The 26,177-nt window shown below is 37.4% G+C and overlaps 1 protein-coding gene across 2 annotated transcripts in view; it reads right to left on the reverse strand.

The window, feature by feature from the left end:
* Positions 1-26,177, reverse strand: part of dlg2 (discs, large homolog 2) — a 203,592-nt gene that overhangs the window by 71,837 nt on the left and 105,578 nt on the right. For both annotated transcript variants that reach the window (XM_084400195.1, XM_084400197.1), the window contains one exon: positions 4,395-4,448. In XM_084400195.1, coding sequence (XP_084256321.1) covers positions 4,395-4,448 — 54 coding nt within the window. The remainder of the gene's footprint in view (positions 1-4,394; positions 4,449-26,177) is intronic.

The raw sequence follows: 26,177 nt of genomic DNA on the forward strand, positions 1-26,177 counted from the left end.
CTGCAATCGTACGAATTCATACAAATTTGCCAAAACGTAAGATAGAATGAAACTATAATGGATGGATCACACATGCCTCCAATAAATCTAATCACAGCAACACATTTTAACGCTATAGTTCTGTTACCTATCTACCCCTCCCACAACTCAGATAATTCAAAGATTATGTGCGTAAATCTAAAACACAGCATACGTTAAATCCCAGTGTCACCATTTTAAGTTTCCAGCACCCGTAATAGTGTAGTAATGCTAAAATAAAGTTATCAACGAAAAAAGGGTCAGTGAATTCATTCTACTTTAGAGATGTACATTTTGGGAGCACAGAACATGCACACACACACACACACACACACACACACACACACACACACACACACACACACACACACACACACACACACACGCACGCACACGTACACACACACACACACACACACACACACACACACACACACACACACACACACACACACACACACACACACACACACACACACACACACACACACACAGTGTTTATAGGCTAAACTCAGAGTGAACACCTGCTCTACTGGAGCAATCCATCATAGTGTTTTCTTACATCTTCACTCTCTTGTTCACTCATAATAGGATATTTGAAGTTCTATCAAACACAGATTGGTGCTTAAAGCAGCTGATAATCATCATAATCTCACACGTACTCCAACACAAGTCCACAGCAGGCTTTAAATTGAGAACATCAGAAATAAAAGGGGGAAAAGCAATTAAACCGTCTTAACAGCATTAAGAGTGTTGCTGGATTCGGGATGTAACGGTCGAGCTCGCATTGTTGATGGAAGTATGGCGCTTTGACTAAAACACGGCACATCCACAGTCATCTGGATATGCCTTGATATTAATAATTCATTACTGAGATGCCGGCAGAGAAACGAGAATCAAATTATATTATCCTCGGTGAACGTGAAGGGTGTGTGTAAAAGCCATGTGGAACGGAGGAGATTCTTTTAATGAAACAGAGCAAGAATAGTGGGATATTTCTCATGATATCTTTCTGATGTAATGGAGGAAGAGAATCTTTTTAACCTCCATTTAATCGCATTGCCGTTTAGGAGAAACAATTGAGTGGTTAAAGAGATGTTATTTGTGATTTATCTTTCCTATGACAAACAAGCTGAAGCAGGACAAAAAATGAACGTTTTTGGTTGTTCATGAATGGCTGGCCGTTTCTGGACATGGTCAAATTACAACACTGCAATAACAGGAAAAAACACATAATTTTGTAGTTTGCAGGAAACAGACAAAACCTTCCCCTACCGACTCAAGGTCAAGCGGTTGTTAACGTGTTTGTGTGCGCGCTCTTTGCGCTTCGTGCCGAGTACTTATCGCTCTGTGTTAGTGTCTGATTCAACACTACTTTCCCTCTCTGTGTTCTTTCACTCAATCCCATCACCTGTTCGATCATGTGCTCAGTGCATTTATCTACCTCTTTAGTTCTGTTTCAAAATGAAAAGCACACAATTTTCACTCGGAAATTGATAATAAATTTCACTATTAATTACAAAGATACGGCAAGTATCACAATGAATTAAATATGACATTTTGAAGCAGAAAGACTGAAATAGGATTTTTTTTTGTAAAACATACTCCCAATAATGTTGTATTTACAACTTCAAAAAATAAGAGGCAACCAATACCATGAAATGGTATCTCATAATTGACTGATTTGGAATGCTCTACAACATAGATGGCTTCATGTGAAGCACAATGTATTCTCCAATTGGGTTTGTCAGAACTGTCCTCTAATATGCATAAAAATACAAAACACAGAAATAATGGATAAACATTTCTTTTTTCATAACATGCACTGTTCACACTTTTCGGATGAGCATACTCAGCTTTATGGGATCATTTTAATAATGAAGTATACGTGCCTTTATTATAATGCTGCCTAGGTAGGCAGCTCATAAGGTTTTGGAACAAAGCTCCAACTCTACATAGCCTACTATATCATATTTGATACACAAATTTCTAAGGCCTCTAACATGATCACAACTATTGTACACAATCCACTACATGACTTATGCCGTGTGATTAATAAAGCATACTAAAAGACCTTTTAGTATAATTCTAAAAATGTCCACCTTCAGGTCGTGGTGCACGTGCCTTTTTGCTGTCATTAAATTATTATTGGGAGATATAGAATAGGGGTGTGCCACATGATCTTATGCCATGTGACAATATTTCCCATCAAGTTAAAAAGCTTTCTTGCGATATCAAGATGACGAGTTGAGTTTGTGGCAAAAACTTTTACAGTGCTTGCAGGGCTGCCAACATTTCAAAATGCATCTGTATTGTTTTGCATTTTGTGACTTTCATTCAAATAAAATAATATTTTTCCAGTCTTATATTTTGTCATTGAAGATTTCTTCAAAGCAGTGTTAAAATATAGGCTCATCTCGTTCTAGTGAACCCAATATTGTGTATTGTCACACCCCAATATAGAGTGATACTTGATACTTATATATGCTCACTTTTTGGCCATATAAATACCACGGCACCAAATTGCAATTTCCCTCTTTGAATGTGAGCTCAAATAGCATATATACCCTATATCACACAATATGAGCCATAAAACCTTGATCAACAACATGTTGAGTAGGCCTAACATATGTACTGTATGTATGTTTCTGACTATTATTTCATACGCTATGATTTACAGGGTTAATTTCTCTAAACCAGTGGTTCTCAACTTTTTTGACTTGAAGGCCCCCCATTGCCCAATTCACCCCCTCCCCGATATGAGGCCAATACAATGAATACAGTAAATGAGAGACATAAAGAATATTGGTGAAACTAAATGAACATTTATTGTACATAATATTTAGGCAATATTCTTTTTGCAATAAAAAATATTTACTAAGAAATTAAAATGTAAACAAAAAGGTAAGGTAACACTTCAATAAATAAAGTTTTAGTGCAGATTCTTGTCTGCTTAAATATTTAGTCATTTTTTCAGTCACATAAATAATTACTGCTGCTTACTGCAGGTTACAAATAACATTTATCATTAATGAACCAATCTAAACAATATTCATAAATTAATGACAAAATAGTATGTGCAATTAGATACATTTTATGTACAATACATAGTTTATTTACAATATTTACTTTAAACAGGTTGTTTTACTTCAAGTAGGCTATATTTAAATAATAATGATTTATGTCTGTTTAGTTTTGCTTGTTTGTTTCTTTAAAACGTTGCAAGCCGTCACATGTATTTGCATGACATACATGGACATATGAAAATGTATACTACACACGATATTACGCCAATCATGGATAAATAAATACAGTAGATAGTGAATAACATTTTCAAGGATTTATTTTCAAACGTAATATTATTACATAGTGTTCTCCACTGATCTGTAGTGCACGCGACCCAGCTTTTCCGTGCACGCGAGTCCGTTGGAAAACAGCGTCTAGTTTAAACGTAACCCGAGAACAGCCAGTCACAGGATTTTTGACTGTTTGTGAGGTCAAATGTTTTCAGTTTTGTTTGAATTCGTTTATATCACATCTGTGACCCCCACTGGAGCTACCGCTGGGCTGCGGATCTGACATATCATGGTACTGTTTGAATAGACTCTGCTGCACGCCGGAGTGTTTTTGTGAACACAATGTAGCGTCAGGTTAGAAAGCGAATGATGATTGGTCATTTACTGTGTCTGTCAGATGTCTGCTTCACTTCTGAGTGGCTTGTCTTATGGTGCTGGGCGGAGCAGAGCGAGTGTATTCAGTTCATTCACGCTCGCTCTGTTCGCGTCAGTGGAAAAAAGCGCTAATGCACAGTCACAGTGTTGAAATATATCGGCCAAACGGAAAGATTTATCGGCCGATATCTAAAAAATTCCAAATATCGCCCGATATATCGGTCGACCACTAGTAAATACTTTAAGTAATCCTAGTCTTTCCTGTCTTTTCCTGTCTTAACCATAAAACCTTAAAACCAACTGTTTATTTGATCCAAGACCTGTTTCATCAAAACATTCATCAAATCTCTCCATACATCCCACCCAAAACGCAGTTGACACTGAACATTAATATTTCAAGCCCATAAAAGAAAAGCTTTGTGAAAAGCCAGTGCTAATCTAAACCCACAGCTAATCGCTTGGCCTCCTTATCTGGCTTATTTATGAAAAGTCATCAATCATTGAATATGTTGATCCTATTTGCACAGCGTGGAGAGTGATAAATGACACTAAATTCATGAAAAGCAAAAAAAATAAAAAGGATGTCAAATTTATTTGCCACTCACTCTGCGTGGGCACTGAACTCATCAAGTGGGTGACTGGCGATGTCACGGCTGAGCATAATGTCATGAACATGCAATAAATAAATGAAAAATCAAAACTCACGTATGGTACAGATTCCAAAGTGTCCGTGTTGACAATAATTGGGGCAGGACTTGCCTGTGAAAAGAAAGGGAGGGAGAGAGAGATGGATGGAGAGGAAAACAGAAAGAGAGAGATAAAGATCAGAGTGGATTGGATTGGAGATGCGTGAACTGGCCTAGTTTTTAAGGGATACATCAGAGCATGATGGGAACCGCTGAGCTCACAGATGCCATGATGAAGAACACATCTTTAAAACAACAGTCGGCAGCAACACCCACAGTAAATGGAACACAACATATTTACATACACACACACAAATAGATCGATTAGATGAATGATGAAATAAAACATGGCATAATTTCGCGTGTGATCATTGCTGAGGGAAAAAAATTGTATGACATGAATGTTGAAATTGTTTATGTTTCTCTCTCTTTTTCTCTCTGCTGTTTAGATAGTTTCTGATGACCACACAAAGTCAACGAATCTCTCCCACACAGCACTGAGGCCAGAAATCTTAGTGGGTGGACCTCTATTCTGTGCTTTCTCTCTAATTTCATTGACCGTTGTGAAGTGCAACCCCTTCATTAGCCTTTATTAGAAAATATTTGCTCACTTTACACAGCATAATGTACAGCTGCACAATTCACAGTACAATAACGATATCTGCACAGTTAGGCTAATTTACCTTAATAATGATGTCTGTGGTCCTGGAGGCAGGAATAAATCATGTGAATTACTGCAGACCACAAAACCTAACAAATATTTTGTTTTACTATATTTTAAGGAATAAAAACGCACAAAAAGTATTCTCATCGCTTCATAACATTAAGGTTGAACTACTGTAGTCACATGGACTATTTTTACAATGTTTTTACCACCTTTCTGGGCCTTGAAAGTTGCAATGACGTTGCTGTCTATGGAGGGACAGAAAGATTTCATCTCAGATTTCATCAAAAATATCTTCATTTTGTGTTCCGAAGATGAACGAAGGTCTTATGGGTTTGGAACGACATGAAGGTGAGTAAATAATGACAACATTTTAATTTTTGGGTGAACTAACCCTTTAAGAAATATGATGATACTGTATGCAGATATGATTATGCATTTTCTTATTTCCAAACAATTACTATTTGAATCTACAAACAATTCGGGTGGACCAGTGCTAAGTTCACACTTATACAACTCCATCCATGCTTCCATACACAAACAAATACACACTGATGTTAATATCTTAGATGTGAACGTTAACAGCTCAAATATGAATCAAACTCACAAATATAACTAAAATAAATCACTTAAAAGGCTTAATCCCAGTTACTAAAGGTAAACGTAAATGTCCTCATTAAGTGTAATGGCTGTTAAGTGATAATCCAAAGTATTACTCTAAATATGATGTCAACTACCACGATACCATTTCCAGAACGAGTCCGATACCCAGTGCTTGCCGATACCTGTTTTGGAATTTAATATTGGGCAGAGAAACCAAAAGAATATGAATCAAATTAGTTGGCTGAGCAAATAGATATTTCATTCAGTTATCTTCATTCCTATTTATGCCTGTTAAAATGTATTGCAGGATCTACTGTTACTTTCACTGTTCATATTATTGCTCTATCATATTTAATTCATCTGTAATTTAATAGGACAGTGAACATTTAGAGCTGCTCTAGCAAGACTCAATCAGTCAAGAGCAGTGAGTGATTTTCTCTGTCTTTTGTGTTAGATTAAAATTGAGGACAAAGACAGCAGTAGGTTTATTAGGCTGCTGTCACTTTAAGAGCTGCAACACTCAGCAATCAAGAGCATGCACTCTCTCTTTCTCTCTCTTTACTGCCAAGTTAACTTTAGTAATATGCTCCTCATTTTACTGTCTTTGCTATTGCCATATCAGACCAAACTACAAACTTTCCAGCGATGACTGTGAAAAAGGGATGTATGCTCGACAAGCTTGCCGCTGCTCAAGCAAAACGCGTATTGCATAAATATTTCATTTGTTTACCATTCTATTACTTCGATCCATTTACTTTATAGACATCCTTCGCTGTTTGCTCTGTTGTCAAGAGTGTTTCTTTGTCACAAGCAGTGTACTGTACATGCTGAGTGGTTTTGGAGCATCTCTAATGTCACCTATTACTCAGTATATTGCCATTCAAATGCTCGGGGTAAGTAAGATTTTGTATGCATGTATTATTTACTAATTTATTTATTATTATTATTAAAAAATATATATTTTATTATAAAAATGTATACTTTTATTCAGCAAGGATGATTTAAATAAATAAAAAGTGACAGTAAAGCCATTTATAATGTTACAAAATATATACTTTTTTAGTTATTTTATACTGTCTATGCATAAAAAAAATCCTGAAAAAAGTATCACAGTTTCCACAAAAATATTAAGCAGCACAACAGTTTTCAACATTGATAATAATAGTACATTCTTGAGCAGCAAATTAGCATATTAAAATGATTTCTGAAGGATCATGTGACACTGTAGACTGGTGCAATGATGCTGAAAATTCAGCTTTGCCAACACAGGAATTAATTACATTTTAAAATATTAAAATAGAATACAGTCATTTTAAATTGTAACAGTACTTAGGGCTGCACGATTATGACAAAAATCATAATTGCCGATTATTCCCTTGAAATTGTAATTGCGATTATTAATTACGATTATCACAATTTACATTGAATATATATATGTATATATATATATATATAGCCTATATATATATATATATATATATATATATATATAGGCATATTATCATACATGTTTACTTAAAAATTGTGAACACACACATACACACACTGTCCCCCTTTACTTAACCTAGACATAAATTGTAAGAATATGACTAATAGTAAAGACTACTAATAAATAAATATTAGGCCTATGCTAAAGCTATTAAATATCAGTCCCAAACTAGCTTCTGTTAATACAATGTTGGTATGAGCCACTACAGTCTTTTAAAAATAAAAAAAAATAACACAAAGTGAAAATAAAGTGGCATTTTGGGGTTAATATTGAAACGACAGTTACCATGGTGAATACACAATACTAACAAGAACTGTTAATGAAACATAGAAACTGCTCCTGGTGAATAGAATGAAAATCATCCCTGCATGCAAATCCTCCTCAGCTAACACACGACGTACCAGTAACGTGATTTATTGGTATTTTACTTTTATTTCATGACTTACTAATTTACAACGTAACAACATTGCATGCTCGTAGTTTCCTTTGCACTTTATATACAGTGAAGCGCTACACGGCGCGCGCCTCCGCCTTTGCGCGTGCAATTGAAGAGTGTTCGCTACGAGAACAGTATAACGGCTGACAGGGCAGGAACGTCCGTTTTTCTGAGGTGAAATACTTTTTATTTCAGAGTATACATATACGTCACTGCCTGGTAGTTCCTATTGTGCTGGGTTTTCTGAAGTAGTTGTGATTCGCCTCTCATAACATAACATGCTCTAAACGCGCACGCAGAGTGGATTATTATTTTTTTTTTTCGTAATCGCGGCTTTGAACGATTACGTAATCGTGGCATCCGTAATCGTGATCGCGATTAGAAATTCGATTAATTGTGCAGCCCTAACAGTACTTCACATTTTTCTAACTGTATTTTTGATCAAATAAACGCAGCCTTGGTGAGCATAAAATACTTATTTCAAACATATTAAAATTATTGAAAAATCTAAAAATGTCTAGTGAAATCTGCATTTGAATTCCATCGTGACTTGATTCTGACACACATTTTCTCAGTATTTCACTAATAGGGGAGGGGAGGGGGAACAACGCCCTTCAACTGAGCACTTTAAATAGAATACGAGTTCGACAAAAGCTAATACTGTATATCAACAAATAAAAAGCTAATAATGCATATCTGATGATGCCTAACAATTCATGTCATATGATTTGCCTGCATGACTGAATGTCTTTTTAATTTTCTTTGTTTTCTTTTCTTTTACAGTTAATTTTTTTATTTAATGACAAAGTTACTGAGGAATGAGTGGAAGACTAGTTTCTGGAAGCGCTCAAACCTGCATCATTTGCATTAGTCCCACAGATCAACATGTCTAATTGACGTTTTGCAACTGTGTGGCTGGTCTCGCTTCCACTGATTTCAAACAAATTAGGCTAAACAACAGCCATTTGTAAGTCGAAGCAAGTAAACACTAGCTCTATGGCACTCTCAAAACATTGCTCTGTTGTTGGAGAATCCCGACCAGCCCATCACAGCAACACTTGCTCAACCAATGGCGTGAGTTTGGGGTGGGGCTATCTGTTTTTCTGACCAATGGCAGACCTGTGTTTTAGGAAAAGTCATTATTTTTGTAATTCTGTTTGTTACCAATACAGGCACACCACCTTTAACAATAATGAAAGATGGGCTAGCACACTCTACAAACTCATTCAGCTGGAGGTTTATCACAGACACATTAGCATTCAGAGATGGCCTACTACACAAATCCTCAGGGAGATACAGCCGGCTTGTAGTGGCGACTAAAGATCGATCGACAGCAGAGATTGAGGCTGTCCCTGCTTACTGCGCACTGACTCTAATTACATTAATACATCTCCTGCTTTGAGAGCTACAGCCTCAATCACACCGGGACCGGAGAACCAGAGAGATGTGTTGGAAAGCACACAACAGAGAGGAAAAACCTCATTAAAAGCTTGAGCTTTACCACTGAGGTTTGAGACACAAAGTCAGCTCGAGTTCACACTAAACAACGTGTTTGTTTTTATCCCTGTAAAGCATGACATATTAAATAATAATCAAAAAAAATCTTTCTTTCTTTTTTTTAAATGGAAATGTTTATTGAGCCTTGCAAAAATCTTGCATACAAAGTTTGCATATTGTTTTTTATTGATTATTGGGTTTGATACATCAGGCTTGTATGGCTCATGTAGTATGATATACTGTAGGTAGGAAAATATCAAGCTCACACCTGGGGAGGAAAAAAACATCTCAGAGGACCCAAATAAGCAAAAATACCCTTGTGAAGTTGCTAAAATGTATATGGCCAAATAAGTAAGATGAAAATCTGAAAGCTTACAATGTAAATCAGTGAGATTTTATCACAGAATACTTACATAAATGCATAATGTCTTAGTGAGATGATATTTAAATGCTTAGTTTTATGAACAAAGTATGGATAATCATGTGCTTTAATTCAGTAAGTATTCGTCTGGAAATATAACTTACAATATAAAATTGATTCTTACAGTTACTTTGTAAAAATCAGTAGATTTCACAGCAAAAAGACATGAGAACCACAAACTGAAGGTGGACATTTTTAGTATGATATTAAAAGCTATCAAACAGTCAGACAACAGGTTTTTCATGTTTTGATCAACAAGTTTTGATCATGTTGATCATTTAGAAGCTTTATAGGGTTAAGAAGATCCCACATTTTGTGATGAATGACAAGGCAGGATCAACAACAGAAATGTGCCATCTACTGTAGCTGGAGCTATTATCTACTGATGAGGTCCATCATGGCATGGCAGACAAACATTAAAGAGATTAAAAGATAATTGCAGCGTTATCTCAAAATATGACAGTTTAATGGTCGGAAATAAAAAAGCAAACAGAACGTAAATGAGCAAAAGCTAAGTTTAATATCTCCCTGGATGACAAAGAGCAATATTGGCCATTTCAGAAAGCGAGTCATAAAGATGCCGTCCCCTGAGACACATACACTCAGAAAGATGACTCCAATTTTCAACTAGGATGACATTGCTAAACTACTAGTCATAAGCGTGAAGAGGGCTTTTGCATATTGCAGATTTAAGTTTATATTGAATGATCTTGAATATTATGTTGATAATTCTGAGCTCTGTAATGCCAAATCCCAATTTTAATTTGAACCCATCATTTTTAAAACGTTACATGCTCCTGCTAGGTGGTGCAATAAATAAACATGACTGCATTCATCAATATGCAAATGATATGCAGATTTATTTTAGATTAACACCAGACATCAAGTTCAGCACTCTGTCTGACAGTATAATATTAACTCTATGGATGTGGGTGACTATGAACATTTCTACAGAGATAAATATAAAAACAGCACATCCGGATAATAATTTGGGTACCTTGGCTTGAATAATTAATGCTGAATATCAAAGACAAAATCAAGAATCGCTGAGTCATTTTGTCTTTATGAGGCTTTGGTGTATTTGATGACCTCATACTGAAACTGAAAGTGGTTCAGAGTAATTAAAGGTTATCCGATGGTGTTAGGAAGTAGTTATTTGTTCTTTACACCAAAACACAGTCACTTGGACATCAAATAGAATCCAAAATGGCAATGCTTTATCAGAAGTGGTGTGCATGCAAAATTGCTCTTTGAGGAATAGAGAATGAGGTCATGACAGCTAACTGTGATACAGAGACTTCTATATCGAAGTTTCTCAAACCAATGAGGGAATTTATTTGCGCACGCATCTTTATCGGCAACAGGGGCAGTGGGATGCTGGGCTAACATGTCTCATGTCAATAGTGCTAATGTAGACTAGACTGTAAGCTGACGAGAGGAGAGACAGTGAAAAGGGACCAGTGCTAAATGTACACAGACAACATCTACTTGATGTAAATACATACTGCAAAATACCTAGCACTTAGTTAAAACCCTGGCTGGGCAAAACAGACAGATTTGAATAAATCTTAGTAGAAAAAGCTTTTCAATGTGCAAACAGACTCTTTGTTGATGTGTTCATTAATTCACTCACAATCGGTGGAAGTGGATGCTGCCTGTTTCCAGCGTTATCTGTGTGTAAGTGCTCGCAAACACATGGATACAGAGCACGACCGGCCTCTTTCAGCCAGCGCTCACGTGGCCCAGCCCAGCACAGAGGTGAGGGCATTGCATAATCAGCTTCACACACAGCTCTCAACAAACATTAGCGGATAAAAAATGTGTTGTGTTAACAATGCTACAGCATGCTATAGAATCAAACAGCATATCATAGAATATCAAAGTGTTTTTAAGGCTAAAGATGCAAGAAATAGATACGATGCTGTGTCTGAAGTGTGTGTGTGTGTGTGTGTGTGTGTGTGTATGACGTAGGGCAGACCAGCTTTGCAGTGTTTGGTAAAGAGAGCACGAACACAAACATCTTATGGGCTTATTGTGGAGCCAAACTGGGGCAGACTTTCTGCTTTAAGCATCTTCATGCCTCTGCAGAGTTGGGAAAAGTCTTGGTACACAGAAGTGTCTGTTTTCAGCATATCAGCATTTTAGGGCAGGTAACACAAGATCAAGAAAGTGCTCGGGTTGAAACTCAGTTTATGCTAGTTTATGTAACTTAAAACAACACGTCATACTTCTCAAATACTTTTTGTCAGCTAGTGTGAGTGTTTTGAGAAGTGTGTTGTGGTACATTGCAGATGTTTATGAGATCCAGACCACTGATCAGAAAGTGACGTTTCACTGATGTGAAGTGCATTGCTACTCAGGCAAAACATGATTAATACAGCGTGGCGTACCTAGGGACCCCATCAACACTGAGGTTAATTGTGTGTTAATAAGCACGTTTGGAATAATTACGGTTGTCCTTATGAGTGATAGCAATTCACCTTAGATGTTAAAATTGTACCTCGGTGAATAAAATACCAAGAGGGATGAATGTAAACTTCAGCTAAACTACTCATTAGACATTCCTAATTTGATTTACGGTATATCAAATTACCAGATGAAAAATACCCTTTAGTGAAACAAAGAGATCAGTCATAAGCATTTAAAAATATAACTGAATAAAGATTTATCACTACAGTATACTGATCGTTTTGCTCTTAGAAAACAGTGTAACAGCAACGGGGATTTGCATACCGCAGTAGAGCAAACAACTGCAAATTACTCCAACTAGTAGTTGTTTTTTTGCTTAACCAAACATCAAAGATGACGATAAAAAATGATTGGTATGCAGATGTGTTATGTGCTGCTCAGAAAGGTCCCGCAAAGGCGTTCAGAGACTCTGCTCTTGTCCCACTTTACCACTCTCAATAATTCAGGCCACAGAAACTATACATAGAGCTACCACACCACAGTCAATAATGCACAAGAAAAAAAAAGTCAACAACAACAGCCTTAAAAGAGCTGAAAACCACAGAGACACCAACTCAAAGAAGCATCCAAGAGCAGCAGACAGAGGGACCCCATAAACACCAATACATATAATGATTGGGTTTTTATTTTAATGCTTCAATATTTATGTATAACTACTTTACTAAATAAAAAAATGCATAGTAATAATACCATTCATCAATTTGGGGTCATTTTTTAAAGAAATTATTAATATTTTTATTCAGCAAGGATGAAATTGATCAAAAGGACATGAATAGACACGTATGATGTTACAACTTCTATTTCATATAAATGATTTCTACTCATCACATAATCCGAAAGAAACAACAACAATTTTCCACAACAATATTAAGCAGCACATTCACAACTGTTTTTAACATAAATAATATGAAATAAATCAGCATATTAGAATGTTTTCTATAAACTAAATTAGGGAAAATTTTAAATAATGCTTCACGGTCAGTACGATTTTTTAAATGTTTTTGCAAGTATATATATATATATATATATATACACAGTGCTATGCATAAGTGAATACACCCATGCTAAAGTTGACTAAAAAGAGGAATAAAAAATCATATTTTGGAAATTGAACTTAATGCCTTAATTTAAAAAATTAGGAAAAATCCAACCTTTAAGGACACCAATTTTCTTTGTGAATGAATAATGTATCGTAAATAAATAAATGTTCTTCCTTAAAATACATGGTGCATAAGTGAGTACACCCCTATGTTAAATTCCCATAGAGGCAGGCAGATTTTTATCTTTAAGTATTTAAAAAAAAAAAATTTTTTAGGATACTATGCATCCTGATAAAGTTCCCTTGGCCTTTGGAATTAAAATAGCCCCACATCATCACATAGCCTTCACCATACCTAGAGATTGGCATGGTTTTATTTCAGTTAGCCTAAAAGCTAGTTTGATTTGCATTGAGAGATAATCTTATGGAAAGTACCCCATGCCAATCTCTAGGTGACTTTCTCTGAACGGAAAGATGATCAAAGAGAGATCTAACCATGTCCAGTCAACAGTTTGAGCTGAAAGGTGATTGAAAACCACTCTAAGTCACTCCCCTAAGCCCTATACATCACACTGGACTGCCAGAGATGAGAAGAGTGGAGGTGTTTTCATGTAGAGAACGGTGGTGGAAGCAAAGCCACATGTTCATTTCTCTCTACCCTTCCTGTGTCTGCCATCATGTTACCAATCACTAGACCAATCTCCATATTTAAGTGTTAAAATGCATCTAAATTTGTAGCATTATCCTCTTCAGCTCTAGTACTGAGTAATGGGTCAAAACAAATGTAATGAGGATCTTACAATCAGCAGGCAGAACAATCCTGCTGCTTATGTACTGTATATTAAGGATTTGAGACAAAACACAAAATAAGTGTCACATGCACTGAATAACTTTAGATTTAACGCAGGAAGTACCAAATGAGAGCTCCACTTTTGCTTAAAGGGATAGTTCACTCAAAAATGAAAATTATGTCAGTAATTACTCACCCTCATGTTGTTCCAAACCCCGTAAGACTTTCGTTCATCTTCGGAACACAAATTCTGATATTTTTGATGAAATCTGACAGCTGGCTCACTCCTCCATAGGCTGCTAGGTAATCGATATCTGCCATCCCAGAAAAGTTAGTAAAGACATCTTTAAAATAGTCCAAGTGACTATAGTGGCTCAACCTTAGGTTTATCAAGTGACGAGAATACTTTTTGTGCGCAAAACCCCAAAAAATAACGACTTTATTCAACCATCTCTTCTCTTCCATGTCATTCTCCTAAGCTGTTGACATAGTATAACAGCGCAGCGTTTCTGGGTTGTACGTCAGAACGTAGGCTCACTATGTAGGCTCACCTACGTTCTGATGTACAACCCAGAAGCGATGCGATAAAGTCGTTATTTTTTTGCGCACAAAAAGTATTCTCGTCGCTTGATAAACTTAAGGTTGAGCCACTATAGTCACTTGGACTATTTTAACGATGTCTTTACTAACTTTTCTGGGATGGCAGATATCGATAACCTAGCTGCCTATGAAGGAGTGAGCCAGCTCTCAGATTTCATCAAAAATATCAGAATTTGTGTTTCGAAGATGGACGAAAGTCTTACGGGGTTAGAACAACATGTGGGTGGGTACTATACGGTTATCCGGACCACACCTAAATTATTTACGTGTGGTCACGTGTGGTCCGGATAACCGTATAGTACCTGTGGGTGAGTAATTACTGACAGAATTTTCATTTTTGGGTGAACTAACCCTTTAAGATAGTCCTGGGGTTTAAACACAAATCAGTACTGCAAGAGGAGAGAGCACACACACACACACACACACACACACTATTACTATAGGACATTCTATAGACAATTACTTATATTGTTCAAACTCCATATTCTATCCCTAACACTACCCATCACACATTTTCAAAAAACATCACTTTTCCTCATGGGGACCAAAAATAAATAAATTTCCCCAACAAGGTCAAAAATGACTGGTATTACAATCCTTACAAATCCCCCCCCCCCCACCCACACACACACAGAGGGTCTTCAGACTGCAGTGTCCAGCTGTGTTTTTGCACTGATGGGGTGTGATGCATTGGCCTGATTTGGGCTTTTAGCTGGATCTTTCTCTCTCATGCACAAACAGATTACTTTATCATCACTGCTCTAGTGTTTGTGATATGAGAGCCACGTTGTGTGTAACAGTTCATGCGATAAAAAGTAATTTCAGCACACAGCAAAAAGAACAACAAGCAGATCAGAACATGGGCTCCAGGGGTAATACGCACTTATAGAAGAGAACACAACTCCTTATGGCTAAAGCAACATATACAACAGTCATTGATAAAGACCACTTGACAACCAAATATTCAATAACCACCTGCATTCAAAACCAGAATATTATCTGTCCAGCTGGGCTTCAATGGGTTTCCACTATTGGTTAACCGATACATTTCCATGACTTTTCCAGTTGTTTGTGATTACTTGATCTTTTTTACTGGATTTTTTTATTTATAATTTTTTTTTACTTCTGACCAAGGCTGCATTTATTCGATCAAAAATAATCAAAACAGGAATATCGGCAAAAATGATTCAAGTTTAAAACAACTGTTTTTATTTTACTATATAAAATGTAATTTATTCCTGTGACAGCAAAGCTGAAATTTTCAGCATCATTACCCCAGTCTTCAGCGTCACATGATCCTTCAGAAATCATTCTAATATGCTGATTTGGTTTTCAAGAAACATTTATTATTATTATTAATGTTGAAAACAGATGCGCTGCTTAATATTTTTGTGGAAACCGTGAAACATTATTTGATTAATAAAAAGTTCAAAAGAACAGCATTTATTAGATATAGAATTCTTTAGTAGCATTATAAATGTCTTTACTGTAACTTTTGATGAAATGAATGCATCCTTGCTGAATAAAAGTATTAATTTCTCAAAAAAAGAAAAAATCTTACTGACTGTACACATTTTAGCATACATTTAATATATATAGATTTTCTTAGTTTCCGTAACTTTTTCAGTCCCGAAAAACACAATTTTACAGGGTTTTCAAGCCCTTACCAACTTAAATCAACCCGACTTCATTCGCTTTTCTCACTATTACGTTAAGTCCTCATATCAGATTACCCATAATGCACCTGTCCCCTCACATTCCTGGTACCTAGCCCAGATGTCACCGGTTACCTGGTACGGCTCATGCCAGTTGTGAGGGTGGCAGCCGCACTCGGTCCACAGATCGCAGCTCCCCCCTTTGGCTTGCAGCACGCCGCGGCTGGGACTCCTCCAGGAGCTCTCGGAGCGCGAAGCCGTGAGTTTGGCCCTCTGACGGGGCAGAGTGGACATGGATGGGGAGGATGAGGGCTGGTAGTTGTATCCATGCTGTGGTTCATGCTGCCAGCTGCAGGAACAGGGCACCTCGCCCCCTCCGCGATCTCCCACGCGCCCGTGCATCTCCACACAGCAGCTCTGCTGCTTGCTCAGGTAAGCTGTCATCCCCAATGTGCGCTCCTCTCCTCCTCTTGATCTGTGTCTTTCACCTCCCTGTCTCTCCATTTGTATCCCGGTGCAGGCGGCAGCAGCAGAGGACGCAGCTGTGGTGAGCAGCACTCCTCTGGGCGCTATCTGAGCAGTGTGCTCTTGACAGTGAGAGAGCTAGTGAGAGGGCTCTGTGTGTGTGTGTGTGTGTGTGTGTGTGTGCGCGCGTCAGAGAGAGAGAGGGAGAGAGAAAGCTGGCTACTTGTAGACACTAGGCATGTTTTAGTTAGGAAGACGTTGAGAAAGAACACAAGAGGGAATAAGAGAAGAAAGAGAGGTAGACGAGTGCGTTTGTGTGTGTATGTGAGGAAGCTCTTTGTCAATAGATGATTTGACTGGCGGTGTGTCTTGACAGCATCTCTGCTCAAGGCAGAAGCAATCAAACCCTGAACAGCTGGGGACCCCAAACCCCCCCAATCAGACAGACGGATGTCTTACTGACAGCTGCACTTTTTCAACATGATAAAATCATTCAAATGATCTCTTGCAGCAGGCTCAAAGTGCACGAAAAGCTCGCAGCTACTCCAGAGATCTAAGCCACATAGCCTGAAGGAAGACAGAAATGTATAAACAGTACAAATTGAACTAATAAGTGTTCTAAATCCTCCTTAGCATAAAAAAAAAAAAAATGGTTTAATGCTTTTAATCAAGCGGTGGCAATGGCAAATATGTTACAACAAACCCAATGTTCAATAAATTGTTACATATATTTTTAATAACCAGATAATAATACAGTTAAATAACCTAACTCTTTGCTTTTCCAGGTTGCCAAGCAATGCAGCAAACTTTAATGGCCCTGTCCCAAATGGCACACTTGATGTGGAGTTGTGGTCCTGTGGCCTTTGCTTATACATTAGTGAAGTCGTCAAGACCATAGTGTGTCTCGTTTGTCACTTTAGTCTCAGAAGGGCCCTCACAAGCATCACCTTTGTTCCCGCAATGCAGAGTTTTTCTGAGCCTGGACTGGTGCAGACTTCACAAAGGAATATTACCTAACAGAGTATGCAGCAAAGTATGGACTAATTAACTAAACTGAATTTAAAAGAATTGAACTAATAGGTGAAGTTTTTTACTAAATAAACAATAAATAAATAATAAAATAAGCTTTTTTTCAACAACTTGAGATAAAATTGTATTTAAAATGTGTGAATGATAAAAATAAATCTTATATATATATATATATATATATACTACAATATATTTTTATTACTAAAAAGCTGTTAGCAACAACTTCAGTGGCAAAAACTGCATTTTAAATAATTTACAAATAATAAAGTAATAAACTTATATGCAACCTGTGTAAAGGGATTTCAAACAAGAGGATAAATAATGCAGCAGATTGGCCATTATTTGCATTTTAAGAGTGTAATAAACAAAAGTAAAGGATATTTTGTAATCCATAATTTAGCAGCAGAAACACAAAACTGCAAGGAACAGCGGAGCTACAGCCTGTAGCCTGTGGATCACTGAGCCTCATTAATTCAATAAGATTTCTATTTATAACCAACCTAGTCACATTTAATCAAAACAAGGGGCTTTATGCTCAGCAACTGATGCTTAACTGCTTAAGTTAAACCATCCAGCTACATCAGAATCAATCCCAGTGTGCTGCACTGACTGTCCGCTCAACCAGTGTACATTAACCCCACCTACTGGCCACTAGCACACGGTACAGCTCAGTAAAAATAAAAGCCAGTTTATCTTCACAGAGTGCTTAATATTTGTTTAGGATTCAGCATTTAGCTGTGTGGTTATTCATTCTGATTTAGTAATTCTCCCTTACATAGTGTCTCCCAGCTGGCAGTCAGCTTAGATTAAAATTAATAAAACATACTGAAGGTTGATGATGAAGACTTTAGCGATTTGTTCAGAGTGTGTGGTTGTGTATGCATTCTAAGTGTCTAAATGCCAGTTAATCATACAGTATTTCGCATAATTAACAATCTCTGTGGAACATTCAATTTATCTGAACCTACAATTAAGCAGGTTTCTCTCCGCCCACATTCCAATTAAATTCTTGTGACATTTTATATCCCACCTGCAGGGCACACAAACAGCATCAAGCTCTACTAATGGGTTGAATGTGAATGTAATGAGGTGCTTTGACAAAAAAACAAGAAAGGAAAGGAAATGCCGCCCAAACTCACCCTGATGCGATTTATGCGTTTATTTTTTTGATGGTAGTAAAGTATTTTAAAAGTCATTTTAAAACCGTTTTACTTCGCATAGAAAAGAGTGGTCAGGATGTGCATCAAAAATCTTTAGTATTCTCAGAAAGAAAGTCATATGTGTTCTAAATATTTTTTTAGCTGAGCTAGGATATCATTTATGAACTCCAAATTCATTTTGAGAACATATTTTTGAAAATATCCCGGCCACTTTTCCCTAAAAGAGAAAGTCAAAAGGTTTTAAAATAATAGAAATGTGTTACAAATGAAACAGTCCATACGACTGAAAATTTCAGTCATTATTCAATGAAAACCTCCACTGCAGTCAAATATGACGCATCAACTAGACATGCTGCATCAAGACTTGAATCATTATTTGATCAGACTACCAAAAAAATACATCTTTTAACGAAATTGTATCAAAACAGAAAAAAAAAAGAAAAAAAAAATTAAAGTAAAATTTTATTTCTGATATGATAACTGGATGTCATTGACATGGAATATGATGACAACAATGCAACATGCAAATGTATAAAGAAATAACAAAACATTTAAATATAAGGCAGTATCACGTATAATCTCTGTACGCAGTAAAAATTAAACTATCATTCCATTCCTAACATAGCCCATTGTAATTTTTGCAGTTGCATTTTGGGTCATGAAAATGGTGGGATAGAATTATAATGCATGAATAATGTATATTTGAAACGTGTGAGCTAAGTCAGTTAAAAAGTAGCTAAAGCATCCAGTGGGAAAGTGTCAGCCATTTCCAATTTCCAAATGAAAGTGTTGTGCGTTTTCTATCACACTTTTAACATGATGACAAACACCACTTTTCACTGTCAATGCTTGAAATCATGACAGCCTCAGGATGTGTGTGTGTGTGTGCCATGTGTCAATGACAAATGCTAGTCATGGGTGCCAGCAAGCTGTGATACCACGTCATCGAGATAAACCCTTGTATAATACTGCTGAAAATGTCATAAGATGCTGTCAAATTAATTTTCCCACCTTTCACCAGACAGACCATCAAATGACAGGTGGTCAGCCCTGACATTCACACGCGTCACAGTGCCCACTCAAGCAGCTTTACTCACAAGGGTGAGAGAACATGACACCTACAGTATGTGGATGCCTTTCCCCACACACACTACACTGCTCACTCGCATAACGGCAGATGCAACTATCAAAAGGGTCCAAAAAGGCTGATTTTGTTTATTAAATGGTAATAAATTAGATTTATTTATATTGTATATAAAAAACACTTGACTATTAGATAATTATGTTGACAAAAATATCAATTCTATTTTATAATTAATTTTATTTAATAATAATAATATTATCAATTTAGTATTAACAAAAATATTTAAAATTACTATAATTATAAAACTAAATATTTATATATTTAGTTATGATAGCATAAATATTATGCTGTTTTTCTCCCTTCATAATTCTAACAAACCTGAAAAAAAGCTTTCATATATGTTTTTGCATCTGTGCCAAAGAGTGATTAGATGATGCGCAAATCACAACAGATGTTTTATTTAGTTGACATTTGAATGTTTTGGATTTGAATGCCGCATGTCACTTACATCATAGAGGTTTAGACTATCGTTCTAACAAATCAATTCAAAACGCTTCATGTTGCAGTTCTTATTGTAAAGAAAGATATCATCCAAATGGCAAGTATTCCCATTTTAGCATTTACTCCCCAAAGCAAATTTTGACTTGCATTTGGCACTTTGCACTTTGCAAGTGTTCATTTTGGACACTGTGTATTCATGAATTCAGGGGGCTGTTCTAGAAGGCACAATGAATGACGAAATATTTTGCTTTATAATTCACACTACAGGCGCTGGGAGTGTCGGGGATCAGGGTTCTAATTAAAAGCCCCCTCTCTCTTGCAGCTCTTAATAGAAGCGAAGTACTCAGGCTACCCGAATCTTAATTCTCACAGGAACTGAGAGACGCTCTTCTCTCCTTTCCCCTCTCGAACAGTGTTTTCCACTGCTCTCAGTAATCAACCCTCCGCTTCTTCAAAAACTGTAAATACACACACACACACATACATGATGTGTCAAGAACTCCCACTCTTCAGAACTGGCAAGATCCCCACACAGAAGCCAAACCCACGTTGCAGTTTAGAGTTTAAGCAGCTGATTGGTCTTGTCAATGAATGTGTGACAGGTCATTTATTGCTTCAGTGAGGGGGGGTACTTTATTACTCATAAAGTAAGAGGTATTAATGTAAATGACCACTGAAAGAGCTTTACAGAATACCTGAGAACATTTCTTATTTGCGAAGTCATGGCAAGCTAAACTAAACTAAACTAAACTAAACTAAAATATATATCACATGGTCCAAGGCAAAACAATGTTCATGGTTTCTGGATGTCCCTTGTGTGCTGTTGTTGTAATTCACATTTACCACCACAAGGTGGGGCTTGGGGTTAGAATTTGAGATTGGACATGTGGCAACTGAATCAGTCTCGGTCCTTAAGATTGTTCTAAGCACTTTACAAGTTATACACACAGTGATTTCACACATTTTTAAATAATAAAATTTCTGCTGCCGTATGAAGGATCGAACAAGTACTGTAGCTCTGCTGAAATCTTTTTTCTGAGTGTCTACTTCAGGTGAAAAGTGAACGGTTTTTACTGGCAAAGTAATGTGGCAGGATCCGCAAATAAAACTGTTGTACAGCCCCTCTGTCTGAGAACTGAGAGTGAGGAATGATGGTACAGTCATTTGCTAGTGGAGCACATGCTCAGTTCGTGCCCATTAAAGGCAATGAGAGAGCTACAGAGAGTGCGCAAGTTTACTTTACTGGTTTCAACTTTGGTCAGCAGTTATCGTAAAGTTTGACAAGGTATGACAGTCATCAACTGAAGTGACAAACTTTGGTCGGTGTTTAACACATGCTAATAACTAGGAGCTCAGGAGGTGTTTAATATACTGTATACACAGCATGCAAAAATATTCTGTTAAATAGTACATTTTGGGCCAAAACTTCAGTGGAAAATAAATAACGGTAACACTTAACAATAAGGTTTCATTAGTTAACATCAGTTAACTACTTTAGTTAACATGAATTAGGAATGAACAAGACCTCAACAGCATTTATTCATCTAAATTAATGTTAATTTTAACATTTACTATACATTATTAGAATAAAAAGTTGTGTTTGTTAACTAATGAAACCTTATTGTAAAGTGTTACCGAAATAATTATAAAGAGCATATGAACAGAGCTTTTGGTGTACCAGCTTGAAGGAGAGCTAAAGGCTGCTAAAATAACCATCTGTGCTTAAACCACTGACCTGGCCTCAGATTTACTAACCGCACCACTTCACTGAATTATGGAATAAGAAGTCCTGGAAGTTATGAGGACTTCCTCCTGGGTTTTGCTAATTGGATTTTGGAGGAGTGCATGGAACCCAGGAGCAGAGGGCGATCTTAAAAAAAGGAAAGTTAAAGAGAGCAGTGACTATAATTTAATATAAGGGGCAGAGAGGTTAGCTTTGCAGATAGAGGATAGAGAAGCAGTGCCAACACTTACTTTGGGGAAAGAGCTTTAGAGCTTTTTGTTGGATCCAAGAAGAGATTCCCTGAACCTAGCCCATGGCCACTGCATTAAGCACCACCAAAACCATAATAATCACCATTAGTGTTCACTAAAATACAGTTTCAGCTCCTTAGAGACTGTGTCAACACTCAATAGCTTGTTCCTTTTCCCCAGGGCCTTAATGTCCTTTCCATCTTGTCAATTTGTACCTTAACTACACTTTAGCTATATCTACTAATCTTTGTTTTCTAAAGAAAATGCTGGTCTTTGCTTGCGCAGAATACTCACCACCACAACTGTTGCAATACAGTTGCAAAAATAAGAGTTTCTTAGCGTGTTGCTATGTAGTTGCTAGGATGTTACTTAATGGCCCAAGTCTCTATTATATTCTGGTCCCTAGATACAGCTAGGTCCTTTCCTCTGTGTTTTTTTTTTTTTTGCCAATTATATTGTCTTCGAAAAATAATAGCACACCAATTTGCAAGAGTGGTAAGATTGATGCTTGCAAATCCAGCCTAACATACATAAACCTCCAGCCTAACATATATAAACCTCTCACAGTGTCTATTTTGCATAGCACTGTCTCCAGGCTGCACATCCAACCTTAAATTGTTTTAACACCCCTGGCGTCCTTTTAAAGACAGAAGACAGCTCTTACATTGATTAGTTTCATTAGTCTCTTTTCCACTGGAATATGTTTCTGAGTGCTGGCAGCGACTGTGAGTGATGTTTCAAAGGCTAATGCACGGAACGCTTCTGGTCGAGAGCCAGGCCTGTGTAATCAACTTCAGAAATTATGAAACCAGTTCAATGGTTCAATAAAATTGGGAGGGAGGCTAAATCCACCAGAGAAAGTGAGAGAGCTTAAAATGGTATTATCTAACAAAAGCGAAAATGTGGTTAAAAGGACCTATGGAAAATTGTGAACAATTATTCCTCTTAAGTGGTCTGGTTTTAAAAAAACATTCTGGCTATTGTCTGAGAGACACTATCTACAAGATTATGCTATGGGATAACATGCTGGTTTACTTGTTACAGACTTGATGGTTAAACTGAATAAATAACTGCTAACCTGACTGCAACTCCTTCGGTGTCTCTTAAGAAGTCTCTCAGCCAAACTTTGCTTCCATTTACAGACGGTGACGAGAGACGGCCACTTAATCGGCCCCAGATCAGGAGCCTTGCTCTTCAGGGCCTCCATGCTGAGCCGTTTGTGAAGCGGTCGTAAGGATTCAACTCGAGGAGGGGCGAGAAGGTTGGGCGCGCTTCCTCGGTGGAACTTCTCCCGAAAAAGGCCATTATTCACCAGCATGTAGCTCATGGCGGATGGCAGTTCGCCCAGCAAAGCTGGACAATGTGAAAACTTCCACAAAAGCCTCTGTCAAATCAATGGACAGTTTCGCAACAAGGTCACCCTAACACTGATACAATGTACATATCCGCAGCCCAGTGGAGCCAAGCCACAATAAAATGGACTTTTCAGCGCTGGTGGCTAATAAACAAACAAATCCATTGATTCTTTAGAAAACTGAAAGTCGGTCAAATATCAGAAGCCAAATCCAGCGGCTTTGGGTGTGTAGAGGACGGTTAGAACCCCAGGCTTAGACAGGCGTGTTAACTCCCGAACAAATCATTGTGCTGCTCGGAAAGACAGCAGCGGTCCCAGAAGTCTGTTCCATCCTTGGATGAGTATCTCCTTCCATCGGGGGACGGCGTATGGGAGTCGAATGTCTGAGATGGAGATTTCTGGCGGTGGCCTGTGCTATGGTAGGCTAGGCTAACCGAGGCTTAGTTGTACTTTTTTTCAGGGTGTGGTAGGGAGAAAAAAAAGTGCACAGAGAGTGACAAAAACTCAATAAATCAGGGGGGTGATGGGGCGGCCGAGGGGAGGAAGATGAGATGAGATTGGCAAGGGGCAGAGCTGAGATGCAAATCACGTGGGATATAATTAAAGCCTAGGGGAACATCACTCCAGTGAGTGGCCACCACCAGATTACAGCCAATCAATAATGGAGCCGACAAACACATAAACGCGAGCGCTGGCACACACATAAATACGCAGAGATGGTTATCAGGCTCAGACACGAGCCAAACTTAAATCCACCACACTGGGAACGCCACAGCAGGCTTAAACGCGAGTTACAGGATGTTGAGCGTGAAAGGAAAATTAAACGTGCAAAGCGCAAAAACAGCAATTAACCATGTCCTGGGCTCCATGCTGCCAAATCAGACAATGGGGGATGATGGGAAATCCCAGAATAGACAGGCTAAATGTGTTATCTCTTTGATTACAGCTCTAAACGTCACTAAACGGCAACAAGCGGATAATCAGGATCGCAGAGGAAACGGTCTGACGGCTGCTTGATCATTATAGCAGTTGCAGCCTGGTCTTGAAGAAATGCAACATACAGTACATGATTCGATCAAAGGATGTGACTGTGCTGCATTGAAATCTAGCATGAATATAGACGATTTATAAGTGGTTCTTTAACTTTATGCACTTTAATTTCCCAGGAATTATCATTTTTTGTTTTATCAAAACTAACTTCCTTTCTTTATATGAAAATCACAATTTGAAAAGTGTTATTTTTGTCCCAGATCCAGATTTTCTAAATTCATTATAATTTTTTTATTTTATTATTATTACATTTTTGTGGAATGTTAAAATTAACATTAATGAGTGACAAACAATTTTCAGTATATGAAAAAAATTCAAAAACTGTAAATCAGGATCACTTTCACCACCTTCATTTGCATCACATTGAACATTATAAATGAGGTCAAAATTTTCGTATTTTATTTTCAAAATTTTATAGATATAAATACACTACTTTTTGAAGTTTTGGGGTCGGTAAGGTCTTAAGCTTACGGATTCTGAATTTATTTGATGATAAAAAAGATTAATAAAAAACTGTTTCCTATTTTAATATATTTTAAAATGTAATTTATTCTTGTGATGTGATGGTAAGAGTGTGAAAAGAGTTGTGCTGTTAGAGGGTTTATTCACAGGGCCAAAAGTGCATATAGTATAGAAAAACCATATCACCATATTTTTTTCTAGTGCTTTGTTGCTTTTCATTTTACAGTTGCATCAGATGCTACCATGGTATTTTTTTGACGTCTACGTTGCAGGCGTTAAAGCTTTGTGCTGTCTGCGTTTCAGTGTTAAAATTGCCGTTTGTGACGAATTAAAAAGAAAAGGGTTTGCTTGGAGATATCCAGGGTTTGATTTGGTCAAAACTGCTCTGCTCACATTCATTGTGTGGTGTAGGAATATCCAACCGCTGGTCAGCTACAGATAAAACGGCCCTGTCTCACTGTGTCTTTCTGTCTCTCTCTTTTTCCCATGGGCTGGGAGGATAAAGTTGAGGCAAGGATGAGGAACATGAGTCGGGTTGCCTCGTGACTACCATACACAAAGACAAAGAAAGAAAAGCAGACCCCTTAAACAAGGCACTTTAGAAGTGGGCCAGCACTCATCTCAAGAAGCCATCCTTACCCATCTCTCTCCGCTCATGTTTATATCCACCCTGCTCAGGGTATACTATCAACAGTATGACATTTTGAAATCCGTAACTCAAGCTCCCCCCTTCTGTTACCTGCTGCCGAGAGCTCCATCTATTATACATGGGTTTTAACCTGCACATCTTGTAAAGCTTCCCGGAGAGATACAGACAGTGGGAGAACGTACAGAGGGGCATGAAGTGATAGAAGAACATATCAAATCTAAATATTATTGTGTATGAGAGACAAAGGTGGAGTCTGAAATAGAAGACATTCTGTCTAAGCACAGACATATAGGCTACTAGCTCATGAAAAAATTTGTTTTTTGTTGTGTTTTGTTTTTGCCTGGCGATAAATCAATGATCCATATGCATTACAAATTTCAGGGTAATTAATTAAAATACAGAACTCTGACT

Source organism: Rutilus rutilus (assembly GCF_951802725.1).
Source record: "Rutilus rutilus genome assembly, chromosome: 25".
Lineage (NCBI taxonomy): Eukaryota > Metazoa > Chordata > Actinopteri > Cypriniformes > Leuciscidae > Rutilus > Rutilus rutilus.